The sequence below is a fragment of the Panulirus ornatus genome, chromosome 11, assembly GCF_036320965.1.
Source record: "Panulirus ornatus isolate Po-2019 chromosome 11, ASM3632096v1, whole genome shotgun sequence".
In the NCBI taxonomy this organism is placed as follows: Eukaryota; Metazoa; Arthropoda; class Malacostraca; order Decapoda; family Palinuridae; genus Panulirus; species Panulirus ornatus.
This window is the reverse complement of record NC_092234.1, coordinates 18,858,284-18,874,797: the sequence shown is the minus strand read 5'-3', so window position 1 is coordinate 18,874,797 and position 16,514 is coordinate 18,858,284. Positions and strand designations below refer to the sequence as shown.

The 16,514-nt window shown below is 40.8% G+C and overlaps 1 protein-coding gene across 5 annotated transcripts in view; it reads left to right on the top strand.

Annotated features, from left to right (window-relative positions):
* SMC5 (structural maintenance of chromosomes 5) overlaps positions 1–16,514 on the top strand; it is a 281,105-nt gene that overhangs the window by 250,525 nt on the left and 14,066 nt on the right. For 4 of the 5 annotated variants that reach the window (XM_071666709.1, XM_071666711.1, XM_071666710.1 and 1 more), the window contains 2 exons: positions 3,349–3,640; positions 11,194–11,289. In XM_071666709.1, coding sequence (XP_071522810.1) covers positions 3,349–3,640; positions 11,194–11,289 — 388 coding nt within the window. The remainder of the gene's footprint in view (positions 1–3,348; positions 3,641–11,193; positions 11,290–16,514) is intronic. The other variant, XR_011713331.1, reaches the window with a different exon arrangement.

Sequence of the window (16,514 nt, the reverse complement as noted above, 5' to 3'; positions counted from 1 at the left end):
AAGGTCATCTCTATTAAGCATATCATCAGCTTTTCCAAGTTTTTTTTTTTTTTTTTTTTTTTTTATACTTTGTCGCTGTCTCCCGCGTTTGCGAGGTAGCGCAAGGAAACAAACGAAAGAAGGAAATGGCCCAACCCCCCCCCATACACATGTATATACATACGTCCACACACGCAAATATACATACCTACACAGCCTTCCATGGTTTTCCCCAGACGCTTCACATGCCCTGATTCAATCCACTGACAGCACGTCAACCCCGGTATACCACATCGCTCCAATTCACTCTATTCCTTGCCCTCCTTTCACCCTCCTGCATGTTCAGGCCCCGATCACACAAAATCTTTTTCACTCCATCTTTCCACCTCCAATTTGGTCTCCCTCTTCTCCTCGTTCCCTCCACCTCCGACACATATATCCTCTTGGTCAATCTTTCCTCACTCATTCTCTCCATGTGCCCAAACCACTTCAAAACACCCTCCTCTGCTCTCTCAACCACGCTCTTTTTATTTCCACACATCTCTCTTACCCTTACGTTACTCACTCGATCAAACCACCTCACACCACACATTGTCCTCAAACATCTCATTTCCAGCACATCCATCCTCCTGCGCACAACTCTATCCATAGCCCACGCCTCGCAACCATACAACATTGTTGGAACCAGTATTCCTTCAAACATACCCATTTTTGCTTTCCGAGATAATGTTCTCGACTTCCACACATTCTTCAAGGCCCCCAGAATTTTCGCCCCCTCCCCCACCCTATGATCCACTTCCGCTTCCATGGTTCCATCCGCTGCCAGATCCACTCCCAGATATCTAAAACACTTCACTTCCTCCAGTTTTTCTCCATTCAAACTCACCTCCCAATTGACTTGACCCTCAACCCTACTGTACCTAATAACCTTGCTCTTATTCACATTTACTCTTAACTTTCTTCTTCCACACACTTTACCAAACTCAGTCACCAGCTTCTGCAGTTTCTCACATGAATCAGCCACCAGCGCTGTATCATCAGCGAACAACAACTGACTCACTTCCCAAGCTCTCTCATCCCCAACAGACTTCATACTTGCCCCTCTTTCCAAAACTCTTGCATTTACCTCCCTAACAACCCCATCCATAAACAAATTAAACAACCATGGAGACATCACACACCCCTGCCGCAAACCTACATTCACTGAGAACCAATCACTTTCCTCTCTTCCTACACGTACACATGCCTTACATCCTCGATAAAAACTTTTCACTGCTTCTAACAACTTTCCTCCCACACCATATATTCTTAATACCTTCCACAGAGCATCTCTATCAACTCTATCATATGCCTTCTCCAGATCCATAAATGCTACATACAAATCCATTTGCTTTTCTAAGTATTTCTCACATACATTCTTCAAAGCAAACACCTGATCCACACATCCTCTACCACTTCTGAAACCACACTGCTCTTCCCCAATCTGATGCTCTGTACATGCCTTCACCCTCTCAATCAATACCCCCCCATATAATTTACCAGGAATACTCAACAAACTTATACCTCTGTAATTTGAGCACTCACTCTTATCCCCTTTGCCTTTGTACAATGGCACTATGCACGCATTCCGCCAATCCTCAGGCACCTCACCATGAGTCATACATACATTAAATAACCTTACCAACCAGTCAACAAGTTTCCAAGTTTTAAATAGCTAAATACAAATTTCTTTTTCTCCATGTATTTCTCTCAATTACTTTAAAGCACCTGGTCCATGCATCCTCTACTACTCCTTAGGCCATATTTCCATGCCTGCCACCACCCTTTCATTCCCCACTGTCATATGACTTATCAAGTATACCTAACAGACTTATACCTTTGTATCTCAACATAGATTTTTGCTCCCTTTACCTCTATACAGTTGTGTTGTAAAGCCACTGTACCAGTCCTTGGGCACCTCATCTTCAGAATCATGACTGACTCAGCAACACTGTCACCTGCTTTTACAGAAATTTCAGTTGCAGTCTTAGGCACTTCACCTGCTTTGATACACTTCAGCATACATGAAGCTTTCACTACCTCATCCCTTTTTAGCAAACCATGCCACAATTCTCTTGCTTCACATACCTGTATGACCCAGACACCAGACATCTGCCACCTTATCCTTCTAGATACTCACTCCATCCCTTCTTCACCTCTTCTTTGCCTTTGACCACTTTCTCATCTGCTCCCTTCACTGTTGCTTCCATCTGTTCTCATGTTCTCATACATTTCCAAGACATTCTTAAACTCACTGAGGTTTGCCAAATGTTTTATGTGCTTCATTAATGTTTAAGTGTCTTGATTATTCCATTATGCATGATTAAAAATTTTTGTGTTCTGAAGGTTTTGAACAGGAATGCATCTTCATTTATTGAAATGCTTGTATTCCTTTGGGTTAATGCTTTAAACTTGGTGTGCTTATGAACAAATTAGCCGCTCTGAAAGAAGGATAATTTTATATTTAGATAGAAAGTGATTTTTATGGAAATCAAATGTCTAAGGATGATATATGGTGTGAAAAGGGTTGGTCATGCAAGGAATGACATTATGGTAGTAATTGCAGTTTGACCTCAAAATTTACCAGGTTGGACTGATATGACTTGGACTTGTGAGGGGATGAGTGTTTAAAGGATCTGCATGTCAAAAATGTTAAAAAGGAGGGGGAGTGGAAAACCAAGGAGGAGGTGGAAGGTGTGGAGTGCAGGAGTCTTTGAGGTATCCTGACCTGAACATTCGGGAAGATGAAAGGCTTGCATGGGATTGAATTAATCGGATCAGTATGTTATATAGGAATGGCATTTGAAGCAGTCAAGGTTCGGCTGTGGATATTAGACTCTGGTTTCAGTACAGTATGCATGACAGCTAGAGAGTGGATGTGTGCAAATGAAGTTGTTATTCATTTGTTCCTGATGCAGCCATGTTAAGAAAAAAGAATTCAGTATTATAATTGTAGAGGAGTAAGAGCGTGCATGCATCTCTAAAAGCAAAAACAATATCTTTGAAAAATAGAGAGATGCAGCTTTGCTGTGAAGCTGATGAGATAGAAGTTGAGAAGTGAGAAAGGGTGTTTTGATAAGGTGGGCTACTTTCACAAGACGCTGATTGAGTAGAGGGAGGAAGAGCCCCTTGGTGTATTGATGTTTCTTCCTACAGAGACAAATCAATCCCATGTATTTTGTTTTTACACTGCTTTTGAAATCTGACTAATGTTTTCTTAGTGGAACTCATAACAAAGTCATTATTAATCATGAAAAAGCACTGTTAAAGCTGGTACTGGAGGATTTTGACTTTTATGAATAGTGATACACATTACACATTGGCCTACAGATGGTTGCCACGCATCACAGAGCTGGTGGAGAATATCAGTGTCAGTTTCTCCCAGTTTATGGCACGACTAGGATGTGCAGGAGAGGTCCTGCTTGACAAAGGGCCTGACGAAAATGACTTCAGCAAGTATGGTATTGTGATCAAGGTGCGATTCCGTGACAGTGATCGTCTTCGAGAATTAACAGCTCAGCATCAGTCTGGTGGTGAGCGAGCTGTTTCCACAGCTTTGTACCTCCTTGCCCTGCAAAGTCAGACTTCTGTGCCCTTCCGCTGTGTTGATGAAATTAATCAGGTAATTTATTGTATGAGTCTTTATTTGGGAGTGATAGAATGATACATGATATGTTGAGCTGATATGAACATAGTAAGAAAAATAATTTAGAGAGTTCCAGATTTCCCTCACAATACAATTTCCTAGTACATAGAATTATTTACTGGAGTGTTGCTTGTTAGAAAATGAGTAAGATATTGTAGATACAAAATGAAAAATTGAATAGTTGGAGAATTCACATTTGGCAGTAGCAGATGATCACTTTGGCAAGCAAGTGTATGCTGAGCTTCTAAAGCCAGGCAGTCTGATGCACATGGTTATACAGTGCTTATGTAGTCTGTATTCATGTGTTGTACTGTTGTGCATAACCTCCTCATACTCTCCACAGCTATGAGTGGAAATTGCCCCAGTGAGTCGTACTTCTGAGAAGAAAATTAGGAAAAGCATTAGTTTAGAGGTAGAATTAGATGTTTTAATGTACTTTGATGATGTTAAACATAGGGTTGACATGATTAGAGTTCTTGACAAGCAGTGAATATTAAATGTTTGACTTGAAACTGTCTTCGTAATAGTCCAGTAAGTACAGCGGTTCTTCAGAAGAAAGCTAAAAGTATTTTGCTGTCTGTGGACAAATTCTTCAAATCTCCATCCAGGCACTTCTGGCTCTTCATCTGTATATATCTGTCACACCATCTCAATCCCAAGTGGTCTTGACTTGCAAGATCCTGAACCAATTTAGTTATTCATATTGTTGTATACTTAGATACAATGTTCAGTGCTTGGTTTTTATTTTAATTTTTGGATTGATTACACTGATCAACAGCCAAAATGTTTCAAAAATGGAAGTAGCTAATTTCTACTAATTTTGGGTTCCTGAGTATGAATATGAAACCCTATATTGTTAATTGGCTCTACTTTTGAAGATGTGGGGTGAGTCCCAACATGTACGGTTTGTGCTGGTTTTGGCATGCTCTCGCTTTGAGGCATGACCTGGTAACCCTGAATGTGGGAAGTGGATAATGCAGTCAGTACCCAGGTATTGCATCACCCTACTTGCTGTTTATCAGTTTCCTTTCTTCTACCCTGTTGTTTCTGTTTGTATCATGCTCTTGTCATGCAATTGTTTCATATCCCTAAGTCTATATTCAAGTTGGAACTAGCTTGAATATTGTAATCAAAGTGCAAGTCATTTTCTTTTTACAAATACAATACTTGCTTCTTGCAGTGCCATATGCTGAAATGTATTGCTGTGGTTATGTGAAGGGCCACATGTGACTGACTGTTGAGAGATTTTTTGATGTTTGTGAGAGGTGAATTTTGAATTACGGAAGCATGACATAACCTCGATCATCAAGAAAACCTTCAATCTTTACTTTGACTGTAAGGTTAGGGACCAGGACAGGAATTGGGCCTAACACATACATGCAGAACTTTTGGGCCCAAGACTGCAATTGTAGAATATCCTTATGCAAATGTGACAGTGTCTGTGTTCTAAGCTCACCAGAAAGATTTCTCCCCATTCTGTAAGATGGAAAGTAACCTATTCCCTGCAATGATGTAGTTAGTTTTAAGGCAGCACTCAATAGTAATCATAACCCTGAGGAGTGGAGACTGTTTATTGAGTCATCAAAGTTTAGTCTGAAAGTTGTTCTGCTGCATGATAACATCATGTTGCTGTCAATGCCAGTTTGTCATAAAGTCCATATGAAGGAATCATATAACAACATGAAGCATCTTTTGAACTTCATGAACAACAAAAAATACCAGTGGCAGCTTTTTGGTAACTTGAAGGAAGGTTGATAATGTCTTGCTTCGACTGCACCAGGGCTACACAAAGGTTTGCTGTTTCCTATGTGAATGGGAGAATCAAGCAAAGACTTCCTGTTGCAACAAGAGGGACTGAATTTTCTGACAATCTCAGGAACCAGGAACGTATGTCCATATGTCCAAACCATTTCAACACACCCTCTTCTGCTCTCTCAACCACAAACTTTTTATTTCCACACATCTCTCTTACCCATTCATTACTTGATAAAACCATCTCACACTGTGTCGTGTCCTCAAACATTTCATTTCCAACGCATTCACCCTCCTCCATACAATCCTATATATAGCCCATGCTCCGCAACCATGTAACATTGTTGGAACTACTATTCCTTCAAACACCCATTTTTGCTTTCCGAGATAACATTCTCTCCTTCCATACATTCTTCATCGCTCCCAGAACCTTCACCCCCCCTTCCCCACCATGTGACTCACTTCCTCTTCCATGGTTCCATCTACTGCTAAGTCCACTCCCATATATCTCAAGCACTTCACTTCCTCCAATTTTTTTCCATTCAAACTTACATCCCAATTAACTTGTCCCTCATACCTACTGAACCTAATAACCTTGATCTTATCCACATTTACTCTCAGCTTTCTCCTTTCACACACTTTTCCAAACATAGTCACCAACTTCTTCAGTTTTTCACCCGAATCAACCACCAGAGCTGTATCATCGGTGAACAACAGCTGACTCACTTTCCAGGCCCTCTTATCCACAACAGACTGCATACTTACCCCTCTCTCCAAAACTCTTGCATTTACCTCCCTAACCACCCCATCCATAAACTAATTAAACATCCATGGGGACATCACACACCCTTTGCTGCACACCGACATTCACTGGGAACCAGTCACTCTCCTCTCTTCCTACTTGTACACATCCCTTACATTCTTGATAAAAACTTTTCACTGCTTCTAGCTACTTACCTCCCACACCATATACTCTTAAAACCTTCCACAAAGCATCTCTATCAACCCTATCATATGCTTTCTCCAGATCCATAAATGCTACACACAAATCCCTCTGTTTTTCAAAGTGTTTCTCACATACATTCTTCAAAGCAAACACATGATCCACGCATCCTCTACCACTTCTGAAACCACACTGCTCTTCCCTCAGTCAGATGCTCTATACATGCCTTCACCCTATCAATCAATACCCTCCCATATAATTTCCCAGGAATGCTCAACAAACATATGCCTTTGCAGTTTGAACACTCACTTTTATCCAATTTGCCTTTGTACAATGGCAATATGCATGCAATCTGCCAATTCTCAGATGTTTCACCATGATCCATACATACATTGAATATTCTTACTAACCACTCAACAACACAGTCACCCCCTTTTTAATAGATTCTGCTGCAATACCATCTAAATCAGATGCCTAGCTGGATTTCATCTTTCATAAAGTTTTCATTACCTCTTATCTCTTTACCAAACCATTCTCCCTGATCCTTTCACTTTGTACACCACCCTTACCAAAACACCCTGTATCTGTCACTCTATCATCAAACACATTCAACAACCTTCAATATACTCTTTCTCCTTCTCACTTCATCACTACCTGTTATTACCTCTCCGCATGCCCTCTTCACCAATGTTCCCATTTGTTCTCATCTTATGCACTATGCACATTATTTACCTCCTTCCAAAACATCTTTTTACTCTCCCTAAGATTTAATGATACCCTCTCACCCCAACTCTCATTTGTCCTCTTTTTCACCTCTTGCACCTTTCTCTTGACCTCCTGCTGCTTTCTTTTACACATTTTCCAGTCATTTGCCCTACTTCCCTGAGAGTATCCTCCAAACACCTCTCTTTCCTCTTTCACTAACAACCTTAGTTCTTCATCCCACTTCTCATTACCTTTTCTAATCTGCCCACCTCCCACCTTTCTCATGCCACATGCATCTTTTGCACAAGCCATCACTGCTTCCCTAAATACATCCCATTCCTCACCCACTCCCCTCACTTCATTTGCTCTCACCTTTTGCCATTCTACACGCAATCTCTCCTGGTACTTCCTCACACAAGCCTCCTTTCCAAGCTCATTTGCTCTCACCAACATTCTCTCTTCTTTTCTGGAAACCTCTACATATCTTCACCTTTACCTCCACAAGATAATGATCAGACATCCCTACAGCTGCCCCTCTCAGCACATAAACATCCAAAAGTGTCTCTTTTACACGCCTGTCAATTAACACATAATCCAGTAGTGCCTTTGACCACCTCTCCTACACACGTACGTATAGTTATGTATATCCCTCTTTTTGAACCAGGTATTCCTAATCACCAGTCTTTTTCCAGCACACAAATCCACAAGCTCTTCACCTTTCCATTTACAACACTGAACACCCTATGTACACCAGTTATACCCTCAACTGCATTTAAATCACCCATCACTATAACCTGGTCTCATGCATCAAAGCTACTCACTCAACTGTTCCCCAAACATATTTATTATACATAATTGCTGTTTCCCGCATCAGCGAGATAGTGCCAAGAAACAGACAAAGAATGGCCCATCCACTCATATACACATGTATATACATATATGCCCATATACACACATATACATACACATACATATACACATATACATATTCATAGTTTCTTGCCTTCACCCATTCCTGATGCTACCCCACCCCACTGGAAACAGCATCGCTACCCCCTGTTTCAGCAAGGTAAGGACAGGAAAAGCAGACAAAAAAGGCCTCATTCATTCACACTTGGTCTCAAACTGTCATGTGTAATGCACTGAAACCAGAGCTCCCTGTCCACATCCAGGCCCCACAGACCTTTCCATAGTTTATCCCAGACGCTTCACATGCCCTGGTTCAGTCCATTGACAGCACATCAACCCTAGTATACCACATCATTGCAATTCACTCTATTCCTTGCATGCTTCTCGTTCTCCTGTATGTTCAGGCCCCAATCGCTCAAAATCTTTTTTTTTTTCCATCCTTCCACCTCCAGTTTGGTCACCCGCTTCTTCTTGTTCCCTCCACCTCTGACACATATATCCTCTTTGTCAACCTCTCCTCACTTATTCTCTCCATATGTCCAAACCATTCCAGCACACCCTCAACGAATTTCATGATCTCACAGAAAATTACTTAGAGAACAAATGTATGTTAATCCAGCTTCCTTGAAGCCTTTATTAACAAGGAACATTTCTGGATGTATCAAGATGCTACTCCTTTCACATCCATGGCTGTCAGCTAGAACCTGCAATATAAGGAAAGTGGCATCTTCCTAAGCTGTATGAAGGAACTTCTCACTGGATGAAACTTGTATTCAGTGAATACCTTTGATTGATGATATCTTTGTTTGGATTTGGTGTAAGTTCTTTGTGTGGCATTAGATTTTCTGCCTTCAAAAGAGGATGGTTTGAGATCAAGGCAAAATCATCACTAAAAGTAAGATTTTCATAATTTTTATTTCTTATGTTTTCTTTTCTCCCCTTCTGTTTTATGTGGATATGATAGCTAATGCTCATAGGACTCTGTCTGCGGGTAGAAAATAATGTTTTTTGAAGGATGAAAAATTTCTCTGCTTTCAGGAAAGTCCTATGAATATTCACTTATTATGCTACCTTTGCTCGCTTGTCTTTTGAAAGACTTTTTTTTATGCATGATGGTAATAGGCCTGTCATACAGAAAACAGTGGTCAGTGAATTGCAGTAGTGACTCATTATTTCATGTCACTGTATCTTTCTACTCAACTTTCAAAAGTAGGATTTTTAAGTCCCTGCAAATGAGCATCTACCCGACTCACTTGATTTGTATTGGTTGTAGGTGAATTGTTATGGATGCCCTCATTTTACATGGTAAAACTGTTTTGATTGCCATTAAACAAGTTCTTTCTCAGATGTTCATAGGATTTTGTCTTCATTAGAGAAATTGTGTTTCATCCTTCAGAACCTACATTATGTCATGCATAGTGCTATTGTACAAAAGCAAAGGGGATAAAGGTGAGTGCTCAAATTACAGAGGTATAAGTTTGTTGAGTATTCCAGGAAATTGTATGGGAGGGTATTGATTGAGAGGGTGAAGGCATGTACAGAGCATCAGATTGGGGAAGAGCAGTGTGGTTTCAGAAGTGGTAGAGGATGTGTGGATCAGGTGTTTGCTTTGAAGAATGTATGTGAGAAATACTTAGAAAAACCAATGGATTTTTATGTAGCATATAGGGATCTGGAGAAGGCATATGATAGAATTGATAGAGATGCTCTGTGGCAGGTATTAAGAATATATAGTGTGGGAGGCAAGTTGTTAGAAGCAGTTAAAAGTTTTTTTCGAGGATGTAAGGCATGTGTGCGAGTGGGAAGGGAGGAAAGTGATTGGTTCTCAATGATTGTCGGTTCGCAGCAGGGGTGCGTGACGTCTCCATGATTGTTAAATTTGTTTATGGATGGGGTTGTTAGGGAGGTGAATGCAAGAGTTTTGGAGAGAGGGGTAAGTATGCAATCTGTTGTGGAAGAGAGAGCTTGGGAAGTGAGTCAGTTATTGTACGCTGATGATACAGCGCTGGTGGCTGATTCTTGTGAGAAACTGCAGAAGCTGGTGACTGATTTTGGTAAAGTGTGTGAGAGAAGAAAGCTGAAAGTAAATGTGAATAAGAGCAAGGTTACTAGGTACAGCAGGGTTGAGGGATGGTAGGTAATTTTGAATAGAGAAAAACTGGAGGAAGTGAAGTGTTTTAGATATGTGGCAGTGGATTTGGCAGCAGATGGAACCATGGAAGCAGGGGTGAGTCACCAGGTGGGGGAGGGGGTGAAGGTTCTGGGAGCGTTGAAAAATGTGTGGAAGGCGAGAACATTATCTCTGCAAGCAAAAATGGGTATGTTTGAAAGAAGAGTGGGCTATAGATAGAGTTGTGCGGAGGAGGGTGGATGTGTTGGATATCAAATGTTTTAGGACAATATGTGGTGTGAAAGGGTAAGAGAGATGTGTGGTAATAAAAAGAGCGTGGTTGAGAGAGCAGAAGAGGGTGTTTTGAAATGGTTTGGTCCCTTAGAGAGAATGAGTGAGGAAAGATTGACAGAGAGGATATATGTGTCAAAGGTGGAGGGAACAAGAAGTGGGAAACCAAATTGGAGGTGGAAAGATGGAGTGAAAAAGATTTTGAGTGATCGGGGCCTGAACATGCAGGAGGGTGAAAGGCGTGCAAGGAATAGAGTGACTTGAAACGATGTGGTATACCTGGGTCGACATGCTGTCAGTGGATTGAACCAGGGCATGTGAAGCGTCTGGGTTGACCATGGAAAGTTTTGTGGGGCCTGGATGTGGAAAGGAAGCTGTGGTTTCGATGCATTATACATGACAGCTAGAGACTGAGTGTGAACGAATGTGGCCTTTGTTGTCTTTTCTTAGCGCTACCTCGCACGCATGCGGGGGGGAAGGGATTGTCATTTCATGTGTGACGGGTTGGCGACGGGAATGGGTGGAGGCAGCAAGTATGAATTGTGTACATGTATATATATGTATATGCCTGTGTATGTATATATATGTATACTTTGAAATGTATAGGTATGTATATGTGCTTGTGGATGTGTATGTATATACATGTGTATGTGAGTGGGTTGAGCCATTCTTTCGTCTGTTTCCTTGTGCTACCTCGCTGACGCTGGAGACAGCGACAAAGTATAATAAATATATAAATAAGTAAATAGTTATTGCTATAATCATTGATATTTATTTCTGTTTCCACTATTGTCTTCATTTTTGGTATTTGTATTTCAGGGTATGGACCCTATAAATGAACGTCTGATGTTGAAAATGCTCATGGAGACAGTGGCTTCAGAGGGTTCCAGCCAGTACTTCTTTGTCTCCCCTAAGGTTAGTTTATTTGATATACAGCATTTATTTTGTTTCTCAAATTAATCTTGGGTACTTATGTTGTTTTTGTCTTTTTGGGCATGTTTTACCATATACAAAACCATAACATTTGTGCTTTGATATATTTGAGTTTCATTTTGAGAGAGTTTATATTTGCAGATGAGTGAATTTTTGAAATTGCCTCATGAAAGCATCAGACAGCTATCATTTGATAGTACAGTTGCACGACCGATTTTCCAGCAACTGATGGTTCGGCACCTCCATAAGTCCGGACAAAATTACATGAGGGAACTTGAAATTACCACGGCCACCAGAGTAGTTTACTGGGCGGCCACAGATGGTGGTGTGTGTAGGGCGCACTTATTTACATTCTTTACACTGCATTTGTTGGTGGTGATACCGCAATGCTGTGAGATTCTTAGCTTATTTTGCTTAAATGTAACCTTAGCTATGGCTTCTTAGACATACGAGTGTCAGTTGTGGTTTCAGATGTAAACACCAGTCCATATTGATCCAAGATAAAGTAGAATCGTTGAAAAAAAAAATGGACTGTGGTGTTTTGGTGCGTAAGCTGTGTGACATCTACAGTATTGGTTCATCATCTGTTTATGACATAAAGTTTCAAAGGGAGAAAATATTGAAATTCTATGCAGACAGCGATTCCAAGAAGCAAATGACAATTAGAAAAACTATGAAAGACAGGAAGAGTACTGAGCACGATTGAGTGATGATGGAATGGTTTCGACAGTGTCGGAGTGATGGAGTGGACATGTCAGGTAGCATCATAATGGACTTGGCTAAGTTGTTCCATAAAGAACTTATATTACGACATGAGTGTGACTATAGTGAAGGATGGCTTCAAAGATTCAAGAAGCATCATGGAATTTCCGTGAATAAAGTGTGCGGAGAAAAGCGGTCAGCAAACCATGAAGGAACTGCCGAGTATGTGGATGAATTTGTGAAACTCTTAGCTGATGAGCACCTCAGTCCTGAGCAGGTGTATAATGCAGACAAAACTGCATTAATCTGGCAATGTACACCTAGGAAAACACTAACAACAGAAGACGCAGAAGACCTCACAGGATTCATACAACCTTAGGACAGACCATCTTAGGGTGCTCAAATATTTAATATTTGTTTTATTTAAATTTCTAGCAGTCCATGGTATACTTTAGACACATGGGAGATGTATGATGGAGTGGACATGTCAGGTAGCATCATAATGGACTTGGCTAAGTTGTTCCATAAAGAACTTATATTACGACATGAGTGTGACTATAGTGAAGGATGGCTTCAAAGATTCAAGAAGCATCATGGAATTTCCGTGAATAAAGTGTGCGGAGAAAAGCGGTCAGCAAACCATGAAGGAACTGCCGAGTATGTGGATGAATTTGTGAAACTCTTAGCTGATGAGCACCTCAGTCCTGAGCAGGTGTATAATGCAGACAAAACTGCATTAATCTGGCAATGTACACCTAGGAAAACACTAACAACAGAAGACGAAGAAGACCTCACAGGATTCATACAACCTTAGGACAGACCATCTTAGGGTGCTCAAATATTTAATATTTGTTTTATTTAAATTTCTAGCAGTCCATGGTATACTTTAGACACATGGGAGATGTATGATTAGTGGGTTAGAGGTGTGTTGACCACAGTTGGTCCAGCAAAATGGTTAATCTGGCAAAGTCTTGGAACCAAGAGTGCCAGAAAATCGGTGGTGTACCTGTAAATGTGACTTAAATTATGTCTTTACTGATATACTTTCTTTGCATATCTCCTCATAAATTGTCAAACATTGATTTAAGGCTCATGTAGTCAGAAAATCAGGTAGCCATTATAGCACTTACTGTTTAGGTGTCCATGTTGTACATCCTTGTTTAGATAAGCTAGCTGACTGTATTGCTACCATGTGTCCTTATTTGCATCTGCCAGGGAGACAATATACAATGAAAGCTAACATGCCACTTGATCATAATTCCTTTTGCTTGTTATATGGGTGGTCAGTGTTTGTTATGACTTAAGTTAGATGTTCTGAGTCCTTAAGAGTCCCCACAAGTTGAGCATGGTTCATTGTAAGGGAGCTGCAGCTTGATCAGATTAATCATTAACATAGTTGCATTAAACCATAAACAGAAGGAACAGAGAAAAATTGATTGGAAAAGAATGTAAAATGAAATGACAGATCAACAATCAAAAGTAAGAGAAAGTATATAGAATGTTATTGGCTTGGTCAGTTACTTAATTGAGGGATGGAGGAGGGTGTGGAGGACATGTCTGGCAGCTTTTGGTAACAAAGTATGACAAGGAAATGATGTTTCTTTCTGTTGAAATACCTGTTCACATGCATTTTACCTCAATTTCATTCTCTTATGCAGATTTGTGGATGTTATGAAATATCCACTCTTTCTTGGAAACCCCACATTACGGGAATAGCAAAGTCTTCCCCATAAGAAACTGAGTGTCCTGTTAAGATGTCAAAACTTCTCTTCTGGACAGTTGCTCTATTTATACAGGGGATTGATTCATCCTTGTATGGAGTACTGCTCTCACATTTGGGGTGGTTCTAGCTCTGCATCCTTACTTGACAGAGTTGAGTCAAAAGCAGTCCAACTTATAAACTGTCTCAGGCTAACTTCCAAACTTAACCCCTTGCCCTACGCTGCAATGTTGGTTCACTTTCCTGCTTCTTTAGGTATTACTTTGGCTTTTACTCCTGAAGCTGGCTGCTTTTGTGCCCACACCACTAGCTAGACTACACAATACTCAGGAAGCTGCTGAGTCACATAATTATTGTATGGCCATCTGCAACACAAGGGTGGGCCATTTTGAAACCTGCTTCTTTCCCTGTACATCAAAGCTTTGGAACTCTATACCTTCTCATGTCTCTCCCAATAACTGTGACCTGGCACATTTCAAAAAACATGTTTTTCACTCTCTCCAAAATTTTTTAATACTTTCCCCTGTCCCTTCTTTTTCCGTTTCATAATGCTCTCACTATTTTGATGAAAGGCCCAGCCTTGATGTGGACTTTAGTCTGTGACCAGAGCTTTAAAAACAAAAACCCACTCTCTAGCTGTTATGTACAATGCACAGAAACCAATGCCTTCTGTCCGCAACCGGGCACCACAGACTTTTCCATTGTTTCCTCTTACCATTTCATATTCCCTGATTCAGTCCATTGACATCACATTGCCTATGTATTCCACATCACTCTTGTTCTTCCGTCCCATACTTTTCGTACACCCTTCTGCACGAATAAGACCTGAGCACATAAAACCTTATTCACTCCATCCTTCTGTCTCCATTTGGATCTACCACCTTCTTATCCCCTCACTTCTGACACATATAATATCTTTGACAATCTCTCCTCACTCATTCTTTCTGTATGTCCAAATCATTGCAACACACTCTCTTCATCTCTTTCAACCATATTCTTCTTATACCCACACCTCTCATACCCTGTCATTTCTTACTTGATGAACCCTCCTCACACCACAGATCATCCTCGAACATTTAATTTTCAACATGTTCACTCTCTTCAATACTTTTCATCCATAGCCCATACCTCACATCCACATAACACTTTTGGGACTACTGTACCATGAACCATACCCAACTTCACCCTCCCAGATGGTGACCACCCTTCCCACACCTTCCCCAGTGCTCCTAAGACCTTCACCCCCACACCCTTATTATGACTCGCTTCTTTTCCCATGGTTTAATTCACTGCTGTGTGCACTCCCAGCTGTCTAAAATTCTTCCCTTCCTCTGAATTTTTTCCGTTCAAACCCCCTACCCCCAACTAAACTCTCTTTGCTCTATTCATATTAATACCCATGCTTTTATTCACATTTGCTGTAAACTTGCTCCATCTGCACATGGTTCCAGCCTTAGATATCAACTTCTGCAGTCTCACTCAAGTCTTTCACCAGCTATATATCATCAGCAAACAGCTACTGAGTCACCTCCCAGGCCCCCAACCTCCAACAGACTGCATATCTTCTCTCTCCAAGAATCTTGCATGTATGTCCCTCCCCACCCCTCCCATAAACAGACTAAACTTCCATGGTGACAACACACACCCTTGCCACAGACCCACCCACCTTCACCTGGAACCATAGTCACTCCTCTCTTCCTGTTCACATGCACACCTTACTCATGAGAAAAACCCTTTCTTTTTCTAGTAGCTTTCCCCCCACACCAAATATTTGTAATACCTTCTTTAAAGCATCTCTGTCATCCATGTCATGTGCTTCCACCAGATCCGTAAATGCCACATGGAAATCCTTCTGTTTCTCTAAGTATTTCTAACATACATTCATCGAAGCAAATACCTGATCCACACATCCTCTTCCACTTCTGAAACCTGTGACTTTTGTAGGGCTTGGTCTTAGAAGTGATGGTATTCTTGATGTATGTAAATGACTTGCCAGAAAGAATAAATTCATACCAAAATATATTTAGGATTGATGCAACTTCCACTGTTGTCAAGTTGCACTCCTCTGACCCAGGTAGCCATCTTTTCTTTATTCCTCACCCACATTTGGACTACTGGCATTCTGACCACAAACATATATCTCTCCTTGTCATACATAACACTTGACAACACTTAACTCACACAGCTCATTCTTTGTAACTCTAGATTTTCTTGTGGTGAGTGCTGTGTGCTAGCCCTGCTGTATGGGAGAATGTTAGGAGCAATAGTTAGAATTAGTAGGTAGGGACATTTAGGTAGGAACATTAAGTAGAAGTATTCAGTAGGAACATCAGAGCCTCTGCAAACACTGTGTTAGACTTGTCCTCTGCTACTGGCCTATTAAGGATGGAGCACTGAAGGCTAAGAAGTGGCATTGGAGTTTACTAGTTATGGACACTATTGGAATGGCTACCTCCTTGAGGGAATTCCAGATTGTAACAGGCATCAGAGATTATATAGATAGATAGATGGAAGGTCATTAGTGTCATTTGATATGTATGCTTGTGTCTAAGGCCATTTGTAAGCACTGTATTCATGAAACAGTGGAGTCCCTTTACCTTTAGCTTTTTCATTTTAGTTATCCTCCTCCTGTTATATGTAGGGAATACAGAGTGTTTATTCCTTGTGGCAGGGAGTCACAAACCGAAGTACATTCAATTGTATGGCCATATAGAATGTATGAAAGAGTAAGGATTGCATGTGATAAAGTGTTGAAGAGGTAAACTCACTGGAGCTCATGAGAATT